Source organism: Mastigoproctus giganteus, chromosome 6 (assembly GCF_048544385.1).
Source record: "Mastigoproctus giganteus isolate SK-2022 chromosome 6, ASM4854438v1, whole genome shotgun sequence".
NCBI classification, from domain to species: domain Eukaryota; kingdom Metazoa; phylum Arthropoda; class Arachnida; order Uropygi; family Thelyphonidae; genus Mastigoproctus; species Mastigoproctus giganteus.
The window spans coordinates 48,607,777-48,630,861 of NC_143580.1; the positions used below are offsets into that span (position 1 = coordinate 48,607,777).

A 23,085-nucleotide genomic window follows, 5' to 3' on the forward strand; every position below is an offset into this window, starting at 1 on the left:
TTATATGACTTGATTGGGAAAAATGCCCTTGATTGGCTCAACCCAGCCCATCATTGTGTCTTACAGATATCATTTGGTACCTTCTAAACTTTTGCCATTCAAAGTTTGTGTGGAAGCAGATGAGTAACCATTGCATCTCAGGATAAAATTGCTACTCATAAATTATGCTGCCATAATAGAGCATGCAAACTCATCCCATGTTGTTTAGCATTAGTTTAGGCATATGATGCAAGAAAGCAAGCTTATAGAGCTTCAGCCAAAAAAAAAAAAACGCTTCCCATTTCACCCATCCGATCCTTAATAAATTTAAGCTATCAGCTTCCACAACAACAGGTGGAAGCCTGTTCCAGCAATCAGCTACCTGCTGGCTAAAGGCAAACTTCCACACATCTATTGTACAACTGTCTTTCCTCAATTTGAATCTATGCCCCCTCAGGTTCTTAATCTGAGCAAGCAGAAGTATCCCATCAGCATTGAGCTTGCTCAAACCATTCAAGACCTTGTACACCTCAATGAGATCAACTCGCAGGTGCCTAGTCTCCAGGGCGCCTCCGTAGCCAGGTGGGAAGCAGCAGTGTGTAGCACACGCTTCTTGATTATACCGGGGTTCGAGCCCGTCACCACCAAATATGGAGGATGTGGAAAGTTCAGGGAATGACCACCACATATCCTGGAGCAATATGGCCTTAGTTGCTAATGCTCCTAAAAACCAAATAACAAACAAACAAACCTAGTCTCCAGATCCTGCAACTTACAAAATTTAAGCCTCTCTTGGTAAGAGACCCCCTTTGTTCCTCTCAGAAATCTTGTTGCCCTTCTCTGTACTCGTTCAGCATTGCCTTATACAAAGGTATAATCACCTCCTTGTCTCTAATAGCAAAATTCCTATATATCATTGGCAAAACTCCATGACCTGCTCTGGCAGCCCATCTGCACTACTCAGAGGACTTCATATCTGACTGCATAATTACCCCCAGGTCTTTTTCATTATCCATTTCCCTGAGTGTAGTACCACACAGTTGGTACATTTCTCTTGGGTTACTGCAGTCCATATACAGTATTTTGCATTTGTCAATATTAAACTTCAGTTGCCACTTCTCAGCCCATCTGCCTAAGTTTCCTAGATCCTGTTGCAGTAGCATACCATCTTTACTATCATTAATAGCCCTGCCAGCCTTTGTATCATCTGCAAACTTGGACATTCAGCCCAATATACCTTCATTGATATCATTAATAAATATAAAAAACAACAATGGACCCAGCACCAAACCCCTGGGGACGCCACTAATAACATTAGTCCACATAGAGTAATGTCCATTTATCACCACTCTCTGCCCTCTCCCACTCAACCATCCCTTCATCCATTGCAGAAACATGCCCTTAATGCCATACCTCCAATTTATACAAATTGGAGCATTCTTTCATGTGCAGCAGTATTAAAAGCTTTCCTGAAATTCAAGTATATGATATCAAAATTATTTATTGCATCCAGTTCCTTTGTGACGACATCGTAGTATCCAATCAAATTGATCAGACAAGACTTCCCCTTAACAAATGCATGCTGTGTCTGAACTATTACTGCAGTCTTGTTTAGGTGATTCTACATCACTTCTTTAACTAGTGACTCCATTATTTTCCCAGGAACAGAAGTTAAACTAACAGGTCTATAATTATTTGCATCACTCTTTGAACTCCCTTTGTGAATTGTGGATACATTTGTACATCTCCAGTCTATGGGGACCTCCCTTGAATCTAAGGATGTTCCCATAATTATAGCTAAAGGTTTGCTTACTTCCCTCGTTTCCTCCTTCAATATAACTAGATAGATTCCATCTGCTCTAGGCACCTTTTTTATGTTTAACTTCAATAATTACACCACCACTTCACTCTTCGTTATTACAAAATCAATTAGCTCCCTGTTAGAGTTTAGTAAACATCTGTCCTTCCATTCCTTACAGAATTCCTGATATGTGAATGTAAATGGAAAACACTTATTGAGTTTGTCAGCTATCTGCTGACGAGGCTACTAGTGACGGTCGTGTTCCAAGCCGCTAAGTGGATTTTTCTTATTTATTGATTTGAAATTATTATTTTTCTAAAACTTTTGATTTAAATTTAGTAGTATAACATTATTTTGTGATTTTTTGATTAATTTGGTGTATTTATTCTTTACTCGGCCTTGTAAAAGTATCGGTAAGGGTTTCCACGTGTTCGTAACTACCGCTACCGTTATTAACTTTCCCGCCATTGTGATACCGTACTAGATATACCGTAGGTTATATACCGTACTAGATAGCGTTAGTTGAACTTCGTTAGCAGTTAAATTGTACGTTTAAATAAATACATATAACGACTTAGATTACAAACGTAATATAATTAATAACATAACATAATTAATTAATAAATTAATAGAATCATGACTCAGACCAGAGCAGCAAAGCAAAAGGCTCAAGCTAATGGAAGTGCTGTGGCTCAGAGCAGAACTGAGGGGGGCAGTTGTCCTCTGACTCACAGCCTTATAAAATGCACTGTTTGCTTGATGTTTGCAGAGCAATCGGGTACGGGACATGATACTGCCAAGGGGGATGTCTTTGTGTGTGCGCGATGCAAGGAGTGTATCGATATCAGGCAACAACTCGGCGTTCTTTTGGGCCTATATGAGAGCTTGAAGGACAGGGTGGATGCCCTCGAAGAAACTAAATTGAGGGGCCCATCAAGCTCTCAGCTGCCCACATCAACGCCAGAGCTTGCACTTGGGCATCGCGTGACACAGAGACAACCCCCAAGGCAGAATGCGCTGGTCCCGAAGGAACTAGTAGTTGTTGGTGACTCTATTGTCAGGGAAACGGGGAACATGCTTTGTAAAAAAGATAGGTGGAACAGGACCAGGGTATGTCTGCCAGGGGCAAAGGTTGATGACGTTGTAGAGCGAATATCATCTTTTAAGGGCACAAAAGGTGATATAGTTGTACACGTTGGCACTAATAATATTAAGAGTAGGAGACCGGCAGAATTACTTAACAAGTACAGGTCACTGTTGAACAAAAGCCGAGAATTAGGGTTGAATTTGAAAGTGTCTGCAATTCTGCCCAGACACGATAGGAGGGAGTATATGATGAGAGCCTTGTCGATCAATTCGGCCCTGGAAAGATTGTGCAAGGCTCAAGGGGTAGAATTTTTTTCAGCCTGGACTGTACTTGTTAACAGGAGAGATTGCTTCTACAGGGATGGGATACATTTAAATAGAAAGGGTGCAAGAATATTTGCTGATGCTATCGAGGCAGTGTTAGGTGGGTCGGAAAACTGCTAGCTTGGGGGGAGACAAAGACCAATAGATTGACAGTAGCCACTGGCAGAGGTGAAAGAGATTCTTGCACTGCTTCTATTAGAATGAGCAGAAGCCTGAAAAACAAGATGCATGGTATTTCAGAGACTGCTGGGAGCCATTGTGGTACAAGTAAACACATGGGTTGTGTTAGGGTAGCTAAGAATAGAAACAGGTGCAGGTATACTTGCGTGTACACCAATGCTAGGAGTTTAGTAAATAAATTTGATGAATTTGAGGTATTGCTCAAAACATCGAAGGCAGATATTGATGGGATATCAGAGACGTGGTGTCACACAGATATAAGGGATGCGGAACTGCAATTTGGTGAGTACAACGTCTACAGAAAGGATAGACAGGATAGGAAGGGGGGAGGTGTTATGCTATTAGTTAAGAAACACATAAAAACCAAGGAAGTGAAGCCAGTCGACATCGCTGGACAGTGCAGTGTGGAGTCAGTTTGGTGTGACATAAACATTGGGAGATCAAAATTGAGAGTAGGAGTGTGCTATAGGCCTAATGACTCTGATGAGTATAATAAGGAACTATACAGGGAAATAGAATGGGCCAGTAAATCAGAGTGTCTTATAATGGGAGATTTTAATTTCCCAGATATTGACTGGAATTTGGGGGCTGGATACTCACACACTAGCAGGGCTTTTGTGGATTTATTGGATGATTGTTTTCTACATCAGCATGTTCGGGAGGCAACTAGAGGGAGCAATACTCTTGATTTGATTATCAGCAGTGATTCTTCATGCATTAAGAATCTGCAGATAAATGAACCACTAGGTGGCAGTGATCACAGTGTGCTGAAGTGGGATTTACTCAAAGAGGTAACTACCATTAGGGGTAAAGGGAAGGGTTATTGCTTCCGTAAAGGCGACTACGATGGACTGAGACAGTATTTAAATTCTATACAGTGGGACCAACTGATGATGTTACCAACAGCAAATTCAAAATGGGAAGCATTCAAAGAACTTATCTTGGAAGCTACTAGGCTTTACATACCAACTAAGAAATATTGTTCAAGGTTTAGGCCAAAATGGATGTCAGATGAACTAATGAGGCATATGGCAGAGAAGAAAAATGCATGGGATACTTACAAATTAACACATGACACAGAAGCCTATGATAGATACAAGTTGATATGCAACCAAGTTACAAAGGAAGTTAGGCAGGCGAAGGCAGATTACGAGAAATCCTTGGCAAGGGATGCAAAGAAAAACAGCAAAGAGTTCTTTACTTATGTAAACTCTAGAAGGAGAGGGATGAATCAGATTGGTCCTCTTGATATTGATGGGTCAAGTGTTGATGATCCTGCTCAGGTAGCTAACAAACTAAATGAATATTTTGCATCGACATTCACACATGAGGAGTTATTCAGCGAGGGGAATGCCAGAGGTGTATTCAACTCTAGCAGTAAGTTACAGAATCTTGAAATAACTGGGAGTAAAGTGGAGGAGAAACTGTTGAAGATAAACACAAGAAAGGCACCCGGGGTGGATGGGATCTATCCAGTTATATTAAAGGAGGCAGCAAAGGAAGTAAGCAAACCCTTAGCCATAATTATGAGAGCTTCCTTGGACTCAGGGGAGATACTCATAGACTGGAAATGTGCAAATGTGACCCCAATTCACAAAGGAGGATCAAAGGCTGACACAAGTAATTATAGACCTGTGAGCTTAACTTCTGTTCCAGGAAAATTAATGGAGGCACTGGTTAAAGAAGCACTGCAGGATCATTTAGACAAGACTTCAGTTATAGCTCAGACACAGCATGGTTTTGTTAAGGGGAAGTCTTGCCTGACCAACTTGATTGGATACTATGATGCAGTCACAAAAGAACTGGATGCAGGGAATAACTTTGATATTATATACTTGGATCTTAGAAAGGCTTTTGATACTGTTGCACATGGAAGACTGCTACACAAATTGGAGCAGTGTGACATTGGAGGCAAATTACTGCTATGGATAAAGGGGTGGTTGAGGGGGAGAAGACAGAGAGTGGTAATCAATGGACACTGCTCATCGTGGACTGATGTTATTAGTGGAGTCCCTCAGGGCTCAGTGTTGGGTCCATTATTGTTTTCTGTATTTATAAATGATATTGATGATGGTATATCGGGATTAATGTCCAAGTTTGCAGACGATACAAAGGTTGGCAGGGTTGTCAAGGACACTACTGACACTATGCTGCTGCAACAGGATCTGGAAAGGTTGAGCAGATGGGCTGAGAGGTGGCAAATGAAGTTTAACATTGACAAATGTAAAGTACTACACATGGGAAACAGCAACCCCAGAGCAACGTATCAACTCTGTGGTACAACACTGACAGTGGTAGAGAATGAAAGGGACTTGGGGGTGGTTGTGCAGGCAGATATGAAGTTCTCTGAGCAGTGCAGACGGGCTGCAAGAGTAGCTCATGGAGTATTGTCAATGATATACAGGAATTTTTCCAGCAGGGATAAGGAGGTGATTATTCCATTGTATAAGGCGATGGTCAGGCCACACCTAGAGTACTGTATACAGGTCTGGAGGCCTCATTTCAAGAAGGATGTAGAGCTGCTGGAACGAGTACAGAGAAGGGCAACAAGATTAGTGAATGGAACAAAGGGTTGCTCTTACGAAGAAAGGCTTAAGTTTTGCAAATTACAGTGTCTGGAGACTAGGCACCAGCGAGGTGATCTGATAGAGGTGTATAAAGCCTCAAATGGTTTGAGCATGCTCAATGCCGATGGGATTCTTCCTTTTGCTCAGAATAATCACCTGCGAGGGCATAATTCAGATTGAGGAAAGACAGATGTAGGATAAATGTGCGGAAATTTTCCTTTAGCCAGCGGGTAGTTGGTTTGTGGAACACACTTCCATCCCTTGTTGTGGAAGTTGATAGCCTAAATAAATTTAAGGCTCAGCTGGACAGGTATTTCGAATTAATGGAGGGGTGAAATGGGAGTGGTTTTTTATTTTTTATTTATTTTTTATTTTTTTGGCTGATGCTGCATAAGCTTGCTTTCTTGCATCATATGCCTCTACTAATGCTAATGCTAACAATCGAACCACCAACATCAAGTGGACCAATCTGATTCATCCCCTTCCTTTTAGAGTTTACATAAGTAAAGAAGTCTTTGTTGTTTTCCTTTGCATCCTTTCCAAGGATTTCTCGTAATCAGCCTTCGCTTGCCTAACCTCCTTTGTGACTTGATTACAGACTGGTTTATATTTGCCATAGGCTTCTCTGTCACCTGATAATTTATATGCATCCCATGCATATTTCTTCTCTGCTACGAGCTTCATTAGTTCATCTGGCATCCATTTATTATTATTATTATTATTCTTATTATAATCCATATGGTGCAAGAAAGCCTGAAGCTTATGCTGTACCGACCAAAAAAAAAAACCAAAAAAAAAAAACCAAAAAAAACCACCCATTGAGAGAGAAAGTAAGTAGAAAGGAATCATCAAGAAAGAGAAGAATGATGATATTCAGCTCCAGACCTTGGGTGTGCGTACTGACTATATGTGAGCCCCTCTTGAACAGTATTTCTTAGTTGGTATGAAAAGCCTAGTAGCTTCCAAGATTAATTCCTTGAAGGGTTCCCATTTAGAATTTACTGTTTTTAACATCATCAGTTGATCCCACTGTATAGAATTAAAAAACTGCCTGAGACCACTGTAGTCACCTTTACAAAAACGAAAACCCTTCTCTTTATCCTTGATGGCAGTTATATCTTTAAGTAAATCCGACATCAGTAAACTGTGATCATTGTCAACTAGTGGTTCCTTTATCTGCAAATTCCTAATGCATGATTATCACTGCTGATAATCAGATCAAGAGTATTACTTCCTCTAGTTGCAGTATAAAACAATCCTCCAATAAATCCTCTTGCTAGCATGCGAGTGACCAACCCACAAGTTCTGGTCAATATCTGAAAAGTTAAAATCCCCAATTACAAGACATTCTGATTTACTGGCCCACTCTATTTCTCTGCATAATTATTTGCTGTACTCATCACAGTCTTTAGGCCTATAACATACTCCTACTCTCATTTTGCCTTTTCCAGTGTTTGTCACACCAAAATGACTGAACATTGCACTGTACACCCATGGCAACTGGATGCATTTCCTTAGATTTTATATGTTTCTTAACTAACAGCATAACTCCTTCTTTCCTACCCTGTCTATCCTTTTTTGTATACATTGTACTCCCCAAATTCCAATTCTGCACTGGAATTGTTCTGCACTGCTTATATCTGTGTGACACCATGTCTCTGATATTCCAACAATGTATACCTTTGATGCCTTGATCAGCACTACAAATTCCTCAAATTTATCTACTATACTTCTATCATAAGCATACATGCAAATATACATGCACCTGTTCTTACTCTTAGTTACCATGATGATTCCCAGCAGCTTTTGAAATCCCCAGAAGCTTGCTCTCTAAGCTGCTCCTCATTACAATAGAAACAGTGCAAGAATTGCTTTCGTCTCTGCCTGCGGCTACTGTTAATCTTTTAGCTTTGGTGAATCCCACCAAGCTGGCAGTTTACCGACCCACCTAACACTGCCACCTAACAAGCAGCTTGACTAGGACTATAAAGATACTTATAGAAAATAATTTAATTTAACAATGAAGTCAATAAAATGGCTGAATATGAATAAATAGAAACTTTGCATTTGCCGGAGCTACAAAATCTTGCCCAACAAGTGGATTGAAAACAGATGTTCGAATGGCAAAATCACAAGTTCCAGTCATTGTCTTGAAAGTTCTAGTCCCCCACATTATAATAGTCATCATAATCATTTGGCCTCTAGCAGACTTCTACTCTCATTTTAGTTTTCCTAGTCATATAGCACACAAAATTAACTGAAAGTTGTGCTGGCTATACACATCATTTGGTGTACATAAATGTTATGAATTTGAAGATGTTGTTTACCGTTTCAGCTTATTTGTATCGTTTGTATTGTTGTAATAGCATGAATAGTTTCACAAACATTAATATTTGTCATGGTACTGTTTGCAGTCTGATTAAACCTGTTGATTAGTGCTTATTTCTACACTGTGTACAGTGCCATTTGCTTCCTGGTGGCACATTACAGAACAAATATTTTTTCATATAATTTCTTTTTGTGTTGTATAACTATTGCCCATTCGCAGTTTTAGGTTTTGTTCAGTTAGCCATATTCCATTTATACACTCTGAGAACAATGCTGGTTAATTAGAACTACCCTATAAAAATGAGAAAAAATAATCAGTTTAGGAATTTCTTATAGTAACCAGAATATTTCAAGCTTTTCTGATAAATTTAAAAAGTTATGGAGCTTCTATATCATTTAATCTGAATGCTTTTTTAAAAATAGGGTGCAGTTCTGGCAGCTGTTTCAAGCCCTAAATGGAATAACTTTTATAGTGATCCAAGTGGTATTTCAGAATTGGGATTAGATGATGATGTAACATCAGCAGGTGGGTTCGAAATTTACTTTTGATTAATTTATTGTGAAATTTTTTTTTTTATATATAATTATTGGCCTATTTATTTCCTCTATGCTATATGGTGCAAGCTATGTATAAATACTTTAAATAGCCATATTTGTAGAGAATTACCAATTTGGATAAATTGTTAATTTTAAAGCTAAAATAAACACTTTTGATTTTTAATAAATTTATATTGTATTGCAAATTAACTGGTGACTCGTTTATTAAGGAGAATAATAAACTAACATTTGAGGACAAGGGGGTTATAACATTTGGTCAGCAGAACACTGGGTTGACAAGAAAATTTGTCAACAGACAGACACCACTGTCTGTCAAATTTTGATGATATTTGAAGTTAATAAGTTGGAAGGGGATGATATATTCATGTTAATCTTAAAGAATAATTAAAGAAATTAAACACTATTATACCATGTGATTTTTGATTTATGATATATGATGAGGTAGAGACAACCCATTGTACTGGCTGCTTATTCTCAGATAAAGAAAATGACCCCTTTTGTTGTGTTTCAATCTTTAGTATTTTAATAGTGGAAGCCAAAAAACCTGTTAAATCTAGAAAGCTAGAGTAATTATTTTATTATTCAGTAAAATAATGAAATACTATTAATACAATTAATAAAATAATAATTTTAAAAAATAATATATTTGTTACTGAGATACATTTCAAGCAATAACCTTTTTCAATACAATAAAATCCCATTATAACAAATACCATTTTCATGAAAATTTCACTATAGTGAAAATATATCAAAGTCCTGGAGTACTTCCCCATGGTTCACTCATTATTTATATATTGTATGTTTCTAAAATTATCTTTGAGTTATGTTGACAATTCAGACTTGCTCATGATTGTAATAGTTTCAAATAGTATGCCATGTTATGCTACATTAATTTATTTCTGTATTTTTTTTTAAAATTTATATTTGAAATTAATAATAGAAATAAAAATAATCTATTATGGATATTAATCACTTCTTTCCATGATATCTGTAATATATTGAGTCAATGTCAATGAACTTTCTGGGTCAAAAAGAGAGGAGGGTGCATTCTGAACTGGTATACTTGAAGTATGAAAATGTTAAGAGATTCAGCACATATTGTTATTATTATTAGCCATATGGTACAAGGAAGCCTGAAGCTTATGCTGCACCAGACAGAAAAAAAAAAAAAAAAAAAATTTGATGAATTACCCTGAGAGAGAGAGATCTCTCTCTCTCTCTCTCTCAGGGTAATTCATCAAATTTTTTTTTTGAGAGAGAGAGAGAAGTAGAAAGGAATCACCAAGAAAAAGAAGAATGATGATATCCAGCTCAGGACCCTGGGTGTGCTAATGGGAACACGTGGGATAAAGGCATTACTGCATCCAGCAGTAAACCACCTCTGAGATAATTTTGAAGAATATGGAACTGTTTATAACATTAATAAGTAAAGCTGTGGAGGAGAAGAATGCCAAGGAGTGTGTTGAAAACGTCCAAGCCATTAGAAGTGCATATGACTGATCACCAAAGAAGTCAAAAAACAATGTTTCAGATAATTAGGTTCGAAGCCATCAAGTGATTTTCAGAATGTAATCATATGGCCATAAAGAGTGTTGTTCAGATTAAATTGTTATTTGAATTAATACAACTTTGTTAATTTGGTCAGCTGTTTGTTTGTTTGTTATTTGGTTTTTAGGAACATTAGCAACTAAGGCCATATTGCTCCGGGGATATGCGGTGGTCATTCCCTGACCTTTCCGCATTCTCCGTATTTGGTGGTCACGGGCTCGAACCCTGGTCTAATCAAGAAGCGTGTGCTACGCACTGCTGCTCCTCCCCACCTGGCTACGGAGGCACCTGGTCAGCTGTACTCCACACCTAAACCTGCTGGGATCAGTGTGGATGGGACTCTCATCTTGTGAGATATTTCAACCTGATAGATGTAATGATACTGCAGAGTTATTTTTAATTTTTAAGGGATGGATGATTCATTCTATTTAATAAGAAACATGTTTCTGGATAAAATTTAATTAGTGCACTTTCCGAAGGATGATGGTGTACCTCCCACATTTTTACTTTAACAGCTGTGTTCATATCCTGTCTCCATACCTCTTACTGTTCTAGACTTTTTTGCATGGGGATACCCATGGAAATTCTAAGAAACCACAAACTCTGGAGGGTTTGTGGGTAATGATACAACAGGAATCATACAAAATTGAAGCTAACATGTGCACCCTCTCCATATGTCAGGCTATTTGGGAAACCATGTTTTTCAGGCTTGCATGCTGCTGATGACAAATATTTTGAACATTCAAGTAACTTCTGTATCGCCGTTGTAGTAATCATTAGTGTGGTTTCTTGCTGACATATCCCACCTTTTGTATTAAAATTCAAGGATGGTACTGAAATTTTTATCTTTGAAAAACGGCAGTTTTATAGAAAAGGCAAATAATTTTTTTTTTTTTTTTTTTTTAGGCTAGAAAATCAAAATTTATTCAAATTTAAATATATTACAGGTTGAGATGCTATATTATGAGAGATATGAAATAACCATATATTCTATGGATTGAGATGTTCTGATGAGATTTGTGGCATAGAAGAAAATGCATGGGATGCATGTAAATTATCAGATGATAAAGAAGGCTGCAGTAGATATAAAATAGTCTGCAATAAAGTCACAAAGGATGCTAAGCTAGCTAAGGGAAGTTACAAGAAGCCTCTAATAAAGAATGCAAAGACAAGCAGCAAAGACTTCTTTACTTATATAAACACTAGAAGGAAAAATAATTACATTGGTCCGCTAGATATGGATAGTTTAATTCTTCATGATCCTTCTCAGGTTGCTGACAAACTGAATATATTTTGCATCTATATTCAAATGTGATGCAATTTTTAGGGATGGGGATTCTAGAAGTACATAAAATGTGATTTTTTTTTTATAACTGAGAGGAAAGTGGAAGAGAAATTGTTGAAGCTAAACCTAATAAAGGCATCTGGGGTGCACTGGATATATCCAATTATATTATGGAGGCAGCAGAAGAAGTAATCAAATCTTTAAACATATTTATGAAAGCATCCTTGGATTAATAGAGGTCCTTGTGGACTGGAGATATGCAAGTGTATCCCCAATTCACAAAAGGGGATCAAAGAGTGACATGAGTAATTACACACCTGTTAGCTTCACTTCTGTTGTTCCAGGGGGAAAATAATGGAGTCACTGGTTAAAGAAGTAATGGATATGCTAAGGGGCAGTCTTGTCTAACTAGCCAGATTAGATACTGTGAAACAGTAACAAAGAAATTGGATGAAAAATTAATTTTAACATCATATACTTAGATTTCAAAAATTATTTTTATTTTGTTTTTATTTTGTTTTTATTGCAGCAGTGTGACATTAAGGGCAAGCTGCTCTTGTGGATAAAGGGATCGTTGAGTAGAAGAAGAAGAGAGAGAGAGATTGATGAAGGCATTAACAGGCCTGATGTCTAAGTTTGCAGATGATATGAAGATTAATGACAGTATGAAGATTAGTGGGTATCAGTAATCCCAGATTAACATAATAGCTGTGTGGTACCATGCTCAGGGTAGTGGAGAATGAAAAAGAATTGGGGATAATTGCGCAGTCAGATATGAAGTTCTCTGAGCAGTACAGACAGGCTTGAAGGACAGCTTATGGTGGGTTTGTCAATGGTAACATGAATTTTGCCAGTAGAGAGATAAGGAAGTGATTACCCCGTTGTATACCACAATACTTAGGTTACATCTTGTGTACTGCATACAGGTCTGGAAACTTCATTTGCGGAAGGAGTGGATCTGTTGAAAGAAGAGCAACAAGATTAGTGAGAGGGAACAGGGAACAAGAGGGTGCACTTATGAAGAAAGGTCTCTCTCTCTCTCTCTCTCAAAATTTATTTTTCTCAGTGATGAAAGGAACACTGTTTAATTTAAATACCCCGCTAGTGGAGTTATAACCCAGATTTTTCATCTTGAAAAATTAACATAGGTTTATGCTGCTTACAAAAATTATGTAATGATGCATTTTACAAAAATGTAGCCTATCTGTCATAATCCAACCCAATTCTTTGATGAAAGAAAGTTTCAGATATCTTCCTGATCTCTAGCAATCTAAAATCTTTACAGTTGTAGAGATTTCACTAGATATTGCCTTAGTAGCAAGCATAATATACAGAAAACTGGAACATTGATTACTGCTACTTTAATACTACTTGAACCCCACCACTTTGTTTGCTATCTTCTTTTTTTAGTTATTAAATCTTGCTTTCTTACTGTTTTTTGGTAAATCTTCAGAATTCATTGGATGAAAAAATAATTTTGATATCATGTACTTGGATTTCAGTAAGGTTTTTGATACTGTTACACACTGAAGACTGCTCTACAGATTGGAGTAGTATGACATTAAGGGCAATTTACTGCAATGGATAAAGGGATGGTTGAGTGGGAGACGGCAGAGAGTGGTAACAAATTTACACTACTCTACATGGACTAACGTTATTAGCAGATTCCCCAGGGTTCGGTGCTGGGCCCATTGTTGTTGTGTGTATCAAATGATATCGATGAAGGTATGTCAGGCTTAATGTTCAAGTTTTTAAGTTATGGTACAAAGGTTGGCAGGGTTGCTAATGACAGTAAAGATGGTATGCTACTGCAACAGGATCTAGAAAAGTTAGACAGATGGGCTGAGAGGTGGCAACTGAAGTTTAACATTGACAAATGCAAAGTGCTGCATATGGGTAGCAGTAACCCCAGAGTAACGTATCAGCTGTGTGGTATTACACTGAGAGTGGTAGAGAACAAAAAGGACTTGGGGGTAATTGTGCAGTCAGTTATGAAGTTTTCCGAGCAGTGCAGACTGTCTGCAAGAGTAGCTCATGGTGTCTTGTCAATGATGTACAGGAATTTTTCTAGTAGGGATAAGGAGGTGATTATCCCCTTGTGTAAGGCAATGGTCAGGCCACACCTTGAGTACTGCATACATGTCTGGAGGCCAAATTTTAGGAAGGATGCAGATTTGCTTGAGCAAGTAGAGAGAAGGGCAACAAGATTGGTGAGGAGTGCGAAGGGCCCCTTTTACCAAGAAAGGCTTAAGTTGTGCAAGTTGTAGTGTCTGGAGACTAAGCACCTGCGAGGTGATCTGATTGAGGTGTATGAGGCCTTGAATGGTTTGAGCAAGCTCAATGCTGATGGGATTCTTCTGCTTGCTTAGATTAAGAATCTGAGGGGGCATAGATTAAAATTGAGGAAAGACACTTGTAGAATAGATGTGTGGAAGTTTACCTTTAGTCAGCGGGTAGTTGATCGCTGGAACAGATTTCCATCTGTTGTTGTGGAAGTTGATAGCTTAAATAAAGTTAAGGCTGAATTAGACAAACATTTGGAGTGACTGAATGGGTGAAATGGAAAGTTTTTTTTTTTTTTTTTTTTTTTTTTTGGCTGTTGCTGTGTAAGCTTGCTTCCTTGCATCATATGCCTCAACTAATGCTAATTAAGATAATTTGATCATTTCATAATCAGAATGTTGTAAGTATTGTAGGGTCTGTGGATTGTTCACAGAATTTTAGGGTCCATTAGCAACCATCATCATTCAAATTTTTTTCCCCAGAGTGTACAGTTCATTATGATAGTACAGATCATTGCTTCTGGATGTTCAGCTTTCCATTCACTATTTTCATCCATGCTGTCTTATTTCTTGTTAGATCTTTATCCCTGGCCGAGAAAAGGCCCCTTTTTTTTTAATCCTTGCTTGCTTGGCACCATTGATACACCTTCCTTTTGACCAGCTTCTAGATCTACTACTATTCATTTTTTATTTCCAATATTTGTTTAAGTATTATCTTTTCTCCCATCTATTCTACTTGAATGTAATATCTTAAATTTGCTTCACTTATCTTTGACTGGATGTTTGTTGTGTCAAATTTTTTTATATTTCTGCATTATATTGCCTTGCTCTTGATTCCATCTGTTAGTTCTGTTTATTTTTCGTAAAATCTTGTTCCTGTAGATTCTAAGTTTTAATTAATTCCTTTGTTTCTTTTCCTGTTCTCCTCTTCATATGTTAAAGTAGGCTTAATAGTAGAACTGCAACATCTGACTGTTTTTAAGTTATGTAACTTTTAAAATAAAAATTATAATTTTCTAATATATGTGGAGGAATCATAACTTTTTCTAAATTCCATTTTTCTACACATACTTGTTTTCTTTTTTTAAATAATAAAAAACATACTTTGTCTTACCTATAGTCATGGCTGTGGTCAATTTGAAAATAACAAATTTGTATGAATTGTACCTTTAAAAAATGTAGTTTTAAGATTATATTGCTTTGTGCACAGCGAAAATATAATTCTCACATGTCTGCAGTTAGCGAAAGTAAACATTTTTAAGTGCAGATGTAGTATAATTTTGCTAATTTCCTTTTGTTATTCTGTGAAAGTATGTGTTCCCATTCTGTGTTACTCATAAAACAAGTGAGATCAAATTTTGTGTATATGCTACAACAACCTCTAGATCACCTATCAGAAATGGAGCAGTTTTCTGAATGTGATTGAGATGTGTCAAGTAATGACATCTCAGTCAATTTCAGTATTTCATGGATAACATTTCAAGCTGGGGGGGGTTGAATATTATCTCCCACCTGCAACTGCCTTCCCGAACCAGATATATTCCATAAATTTGATAAAACAATCTGGAGCCACTGTTTGCACAAAAGTTGGTGGTTCCTGTTTTGAGACTATAGACTTTTCAAATCTAAATTTGTATGATCTAAAGCACTATGAGCATAAAGAAGACAAAAACTCCATCCAATTTTTCTAATAAAATTTGTCAATTATTGATTTTAATCAATAATGAATGTATTAAAATAGCATTTTGTAACCTTTTTAAAGGTACAATTCAGACAAATGTGTTATGTTCAGATTGATCATAACATGCTTATTGGTATAGCACTGTATATTCTTATTTTAAAAAAAATTTTAAAAGTTTACGTAGAAAAGTGTAATTTATAAAAAAGTCATTATTTCTCTGTGTATTCCACCTACCTACTTGGAATGCCCGTGTAATATTAGAGCCATAAGTCATCTCAGAGGACAAAAACTAATAAACAATAGGTCAAAAGTTTTGTTCGGTGAGCTTCACCTTTGTCTCTTACTGTTCACTTCATTTCTTCCAAACAGGGCTAACTCTCCTTCTGTTTCATTGAAAGGAGTGAAGATGATCCAGAATGCAGTAGATAGCCCACATCATAGTATCCAATCAAACTGGTCAGACAAGACTTCCCCTTAACAAACCCATGCAGTGTCATGATTCTGCAATGCTTCTTTAACTAGGGACTCCCTTATTTTCCCTGGAACAAAAGTCAGCTTAACAAGTCTGTAAGTTTACTTGTGTCACCCTTTGATTCCCCTTTCTGAATTGGAGATGCATTGGCACATATCCAGTCCATGGGAACTTCCCCTAAGTCCAAGGATGCTCTCATAATTATGGCTAAGGGTTTGCTTACTTCCTTTGCTGCCTCCTTTAATATAACTGGATAGATCCAATCCACCCCAGGTGCCGTTCTTATGTTTAACTTCAATAATTTCTCCTCCACTTTACTCTCAGTTATTACAAAATAATTTAACTCCCTGTTAGAGTTTGATAAACATCAGCCCTTCTTGTCCTTGAATAACTCCTCATGAGTGAATGTAGATGCAAAATACTCATTTAATTTGGCAGTTATCTGAGAATGATCAACTACAGTCAAACCATTGATATCAAGTGAACTGATCTGATTCATCCCCTTCCTTTTAGAGTTTATATAAGTAAAGAAGTCGTTGCTGTTTTTCTTTGCATTCTTTGCCAAAGATATCTCATAATCAGCCTTCGCTTGCTTGACCTCCTTTATGACTTGATTTATAGACTAACTTGTATCTAACATAGGTTTCTGTGTCACCTGATAATTTATATGCATCCTATGCATTTTTATTATTTGCCACAAGTCTCATTAGCTCATTTGCCCTTGATTTGGGCCTAAATCTAGAACAGTAATTCTTAGTTGGAACAAAAAGCCTAGAATTTGCTGTTGGTAACATCATCAGTTGACACCACTGTATAGAATTTAAAAAATCTCTGAGACCACTGTAGTCACCTTTACAAAATTAAAAACACTTCCTTTTACCCCTGATGGTAGTTACATCTTTAAATAAATTCCACATCAGTATGCTGTGATCACTGCCACCTATTGGCTCCTTTATCTGTGAATTCCTAATACATGAATAATCATTGCTGATAATCAGATCAAGAGTGTTACTCCCTCTGGTTGCCTCTCTAACATGCTGCTTTAGAAAACAATCATCCAATAAATCCACAAATGCTTTGCTAGTGTGTGAGTAACCAGCTCACAAGTTCCAGTTACTATCTGGGAAGTTAAAATCTCCCATTATAAGACATTCTGATTTTCTGGCCTACTCTATTTCTCTGTATAATTGTTCATTGTACTCATCAGAGTCATTAGGCCTAAAACAAACTCCTACCTTCATTTTTTTTTTGCTTTCCCAGTGCTTATGTCACACCACATTGACTCAACATAGCTCTGGCCATCTATGTCAACTGGATACACTTCCTTAGATTTTGTGTTTTTTAACTAACAGCATAACGCCTCTTTCCCTCCTATCCTGTCTATCTTTTCTGTACACATTGTACTCCCCAAATTTCAATTCTGCATTCCTTATATCTGTGTGACACCATGTATCTGATATCCAAACGATATTCGTTTTGAAGTCTTGACCAGTGCTTCAAATTCATCAAATTTATTTACTATACTCCTAAAATTAGTGTATGCAAGTATATGTGCACCTGTTTTTACTCTTAGTCACTCTTAGTCTGTCAGTGTCGATCCACTGGTGATATTCTGGCTTATGTTACGCATCTATGGACAAATTCAATGGAAAAGTTTGGTGAAATGCAAGCAGTTGCTCTTGACATCTCAAAGGTTTTTGATCATGTTTGACATAAAGATCTTCTAAACAAGCTTCCATCTTATGGTTTGCCAACTGTTTTTGGTAATTGGTTATCCAGTTTTCTCTCTGATCGCTCACTGAGGGTGATGGTAGATGGCTCTCTGTCTTCTAACTTTTCCACTATAGCACGTGTCCCCAAGGTTCAGTTCTTTCCCCCACTCTTTTCCTCTTGTATATTAATGACCTTCTTCCATTGATTGGAAATCATATCCATAGTTTTGCCGATGATAGCACATTGCATTCCACTTTCCGTTTTGAGAAACCTTGCCCTGCCCAATCACAGCTTCAACTTCTCGAATATCTGCTACCAATTCCTTAAATGCCGATCTCCAGTTAATTCTCCAGTGGGGCAAAGACAACTTAGTTGATTTCAATCCTTCTAAAACTGAGTGTTGTCTTATATCTTTCAAAAAGAATTCTTCTGCTCCTATGCTTATCTTTTGTGACACTCCGATTTTTAAGCATGATGATATATCTCTTTTGGGGCTTACCCTGACTTCTAGTCTCTCTTGGCACAAGCACATTAGAAATATTGCTTCCTCTGCATCTAAATAACTTGGTTTTCTCTTTCGCTCTCGGCGTTACTTTTCTTCCAAACAGCTGTTCACTCTGTGCAAATCGCAAATTCACCCTACCATGGAATATTGTTCCCACATCTCGGGCGGTGCCCCAAAATCTCTCTCAGACTTATAAATTCCATTCAGAAGTGGGCAGTTAGGTTAATTAATGACTCATCTCTCCACTCACTGTCTCATAGAGGTACTGTTTCTGCTGCATGTCTTTTCTACAGATACTTCCATGTGTACTGTTCTTCTGAATCGGCTTCTATAATTCCCACTCTCTCTTTCAAAACAGTCCAAACACGTGCCGCCACCAGCCAACATCCATTTACTGTCCAACTTCAAATTTACAGAACCAACTTTTCCTCTTCTTCGTTTATTCTTTCAACTGCCATTTTCTGGAACAACCTTCCTTCATACGTATTTCCTGAAAATTATAGTCTACAGAAGTTCAAGTCTAATGTCAACAAATATCTTCTTTCGTCTTCTCAACCTCCATCCCAAGCACAATACTAAGTACTATAGGTTCTAATACCTCTTGTGTTTGGGGTTTTCATAAAAAAAAAAAAAAAAAAAAAAATCTAACACAGCCCATGTGTTTACTTGTTTCGTGACTCTCAGCAGTTCCTGAAATCCCTAGCAACTTGCTTTCTGGTCTGGTGCCATTCCAATAGAAGCAGTGCAAGAATCACTTCTACCTCTGCCTGCAGCTATTGTTAATCTATTAATCTGTGAATCCCCCAAGCTAGCAGTTTTCCAACCCACCTAACATTGCCTTGATAGCATCAGCAAATATTCTTGTCTAGATGATCCTGCAATGCTTCTTTAACCAGTGACTCCATTATTTCCCCTTAAATAGAAGTGAAACTAACAGGTCTATAATTATTTGTGTCACCCTTTGAACCAAAGGGTGACACAAATCCAAAAGTATTTGTGTATATCTAAAAGTATCCAAATCCAAAAGTATTAGGTATATCCAAAAGTATCTCCAATTCACCTTTGTGAATTCGAGCTACTTTTGCACATCTCCAGTCAATGGGGATCTCCCGTGAATCTAAGGATGCTGTGATAATTATGCCTAAGGGTTTGCTTACATCCCTCGCTGTCTCCTTCCATTATACCAGTGGAACAATACTTGAGTGCCACGGGTTATTTGAAAATGGTTTCCAACCATGCACATCCATTCAGGCTGCATTGTATCATTCTATGAATTATTCTTCCTGCTGGATAATGCAGCATTATAGTGTTAGAAGAATGGAATGTCGTGAGTCCAGAATTGTGTAGACCATTCTAGGAATGTAAGAGTGAATACAGCATAATATGACAGCCATAACCCGGTTTCTTTGAAATCTCACATTCATTGTGAATTTTATTCCTTCTCTTGTGACATGATTCAGCGAGTATCCTAAATATCCATGCCATTCTTACTTCTGCATTTACTGTTAAACTTCTTACTGTTAAACATCAGCTGGATGAACACATTGAACATTTTGAAAGGCCAATATGTGTACAGTCTTGATAAATAAAAACGATATTAGTCCTCTAGTGGCAAAGTTGCATGTTACATTTTTCCCGTTTTGTCAGGAGCAATGTCCCACCTGGTCTATAAGTAACCACGATATCTCCAGTCCTCTTAAGGAGATACTGTGGTTACTTACAGGCTGTTACTTACTTCTGCAAGGTGCCACCTGCAAAAATATATCCCAATGGTTTTCTGGGTGGTACCTTGAGGAAAGTGTATCATGTTGCAACAGGTAACTGTTTGGGAGGTCATAATCTCACTCTATAAGGCATTTAAAAGACCACACTTAGGGTACTGTGTCCAAATATGAAGACTGCATTTAAAGGTGGGGGGGGATAGATCAAACTTCTTGAGAGGGTTCAAAGGTGGGCAACCCACTTGGTGAGACTATAAAAAGTTCCCATATGAGAAAAATCTTCTGATATGTGGGCTGCAGAGCTTCACAACTAACACATTGAGGGGGACCTGTTGAGTTCTGTGATGCTCTGAGAGAGGGGTTGTAAAATGAATGAAGGCACAGTTTTTAGTTATAAATGATTACAGGAAGAGATTTGAACTGGATTCTTGCAGGAAGTTTTAGCTAGCAAGTTAATTGCTGGAACGAGCTACCTCTCAGAGTAGCTTAAGTAAATTCTGAGTTCACCTAAATATTTAACCCCAGAGGCTCACATCTGGGGGACTGGCACACGCAGAGTCCCCAGCTGGATATCATCATTCTTCTTTTTCTTGGTGATTCTCTCTCTCTCTCTCTCTCTCTCTCTCTCTCTCTCTCTCTCTCTCTCTCTCTCTCTCTCTCTCTCTCTCTGTGTGTGTGTGTGTGTAATTCAGAAAATTTTTATTTTTTTTTTTGCTGGTGCATCAATGGCTTCCTTGCACTATATGACTAATAATAATAAGGAAAGAAACACATAAGGCAGTTTTTATATTTTCTATTTTTCATATTTTTATTGTGTGTTGTTATTTATTTCTTTTGGCTATTTTTTTTTTTATGAAAACCCTAAACACGAGAGGTGTTAGAACCTATAGTACTTAGTACCGTGCATGGGTTGGAGGTTGAGAAGATAAAAGAAGATATTTGTTAATATTAGACTTGAAATTCTGTAGACTGGAATTTTCAGGAAATATGTATGAAGGAAGGTTGTTCCAGAAAATGGCAGTTGAATGAATAAACGAGGAAGATGAAAAGTTGGTTCTGAGTTTGAAGTTGGTCAGTAAATGGATGTTCGCTGGCGGTGGCACATGTTCAGACTGTTTTGAAAGAGAGAGTGGGAATTATAGCAGCCAATTCAGAAGAACAGTGTCCATGGAAATATCTGTAGAAAAGGCATACAGCAGACACAGTACATCTGTGTGACAGAGAGTGGAGAGTCTGTTAGAGATAAGTCATTAATTTACCTAACTGCCCTCCTTCTGAATGGAATCTAGAAGCCTGAGGGAGGTTTTGGAGGCACCACCCCAGATGTGGCAACAATATTCCACGGTAGGACGGATTTGCGATTTGTACAGAGTGAACAGATGTTTGGAAGAAAGGTAACGCCGAGAGCGAAACAGAAAAGCAAATTTTTTTAGATGCAGAAGAAGCAATGTTTCTAATGTGCTTGTGCCAAGAGAGGTTATAAGTCAGGGTAAGCCCCAAAAGAGATATATCATCATGCTTAGAAATCGGAGTGTCACCAAAGATAAGCATAGGAGCAGAAAAATCCCTTTAGCGATATATAAGACAAGACTGAGTTGTCTTTGCCCCACTGGAGAATTACCCGGATATCGGCATTTAAGGAATTGGTAGCAGATATTCAAGAAGTTGAAGCTGATTGAGCAGGGCAATGTTTCTCAAACTGGAAAGTGGAATGCAAGTGCTACCATCAGCAAAACTATGGATAGGATTTCCGATCAATGGAAGAAGGTCATCAATATACAAGAGGAAGAGAGTGGGGGAAAGAACTGAACCTTGGGGGGACACCAGCATTAGTGGAGAAGTTAGAAGACAGAGAGCCATCTACCATCTCCCTCATTGAGCGGTCAGAGGGAAAAGTGGAAAACCAATTACAAAAAAACAGTTGGGAGACCGAGAGATGGAAGCTTGTTTAGCAGACCTGTATGCCAAACGTGATCGAAAGCTTTTAAGATGTCAAGAGCAACTGCTTCTGGTTCACTGGACATTTCCATTGAATTTGTCCTTAAATGGGTAACATAAGCCAGAATATCACCAATGGATCGACACTGACGGAATCCACACTGACAGTCGTTGATCAGACGGAAGGTTTCTAGATAGTTTAATACTTCGCAGTTAATTGGGGATTTGTCACCCTTTTTAGAAACTGTCTGGATATGAGCAAATTTCCAAGCAGAAGGAAAAACACCTTTGGAATAAGAAAGTGAAAAAAGGTGGCAAAGAACAGGATTAAGTTCAGGAGCACAGGTTTTGGGAACAAGTGTATAAAGCACCAGCAGGACATGGAGATTTATTAGCATCAAGTTTCGTAAAAATGCTTCTGACATCCTTTCGACGGTAGACCACAGTAGGCATTGAATGGAGCCTGCCGCGAATAGTGGGAGGTGTTTTGCCAAGATCATTAATACATGAGTTGAAATTAAAATGGGATGCTAGCAGGTCAGCTTTATCCTTGGCTGAAGTGACAGTAGAAACATCTGGTTTTAACAGAGTTGGGAGCAGAGATTTGCAAAAGTTGCGGCCAATAGCTTTGACAAGAGACCAGAATGCTCGGCTACCATTAGGGCAAGAAGCAATTTTTCTATTCTTAGCCTGTTCAAAACCTAGCTTGAACTGATTAATAACTGGTTTGCAATTGTTGCGAGCTTTGATGTAGGCAGAACATGAAACTGAAAAATTGGAAACAATCCAATTACAATATGCAACATTCTTCTCTTGAACAGCTTTAGCACATTTATTGGAAAACAAAGATTTAGATAAAGGATGGGATTTTAAAGTGGAGTGTTGAATAAAGGATTCCATTCCTACAAGAATAGTTTCGCTGACGCGATCTGAGCAAACGTTGACATCAGAAGTTTTGAAACAGTAATCCGACCAAGGAAAAGAAGAAAAGAAATCTCGCAAGGTCATCCGATTTTGTATTCTTGTAATGACAAACAACATGAGGTTGGGAATGGCCATGAGATAAAGGCTTTATCGTAGAAGAGACAATGACCAAGTTGTGATCTGAGTTGCCGAA

General features: G+C 37.8%; 1 protein-coding gene across 6 annotated transcripts in view; it reads left to right on the forward strand.

Moving 5' to 3' along the window:
- LOC150084231 (peripheral plasma membrane protein CASK-like) overlaps positions 1-23,085 on the forward strand; it is a 1,403,586-nt gene that overhangs the window by 411,236 nt on the left and 969,265 nt on the right. For all 6 annotated transcript variants that reach the window (XM_090375948.1, XM_090375952.1, XM_090375953.1 and 3 more), the window contains one exon: positions 8,689-8,791. In XM_090375948.1, coding sequence (XP_090232074.1) covers positions 8,689-8,791 — 103 coding nt within the window. The remainder of the gene's footprint in view (positions 1-8,688; positions 8,792-23,085) is intronic.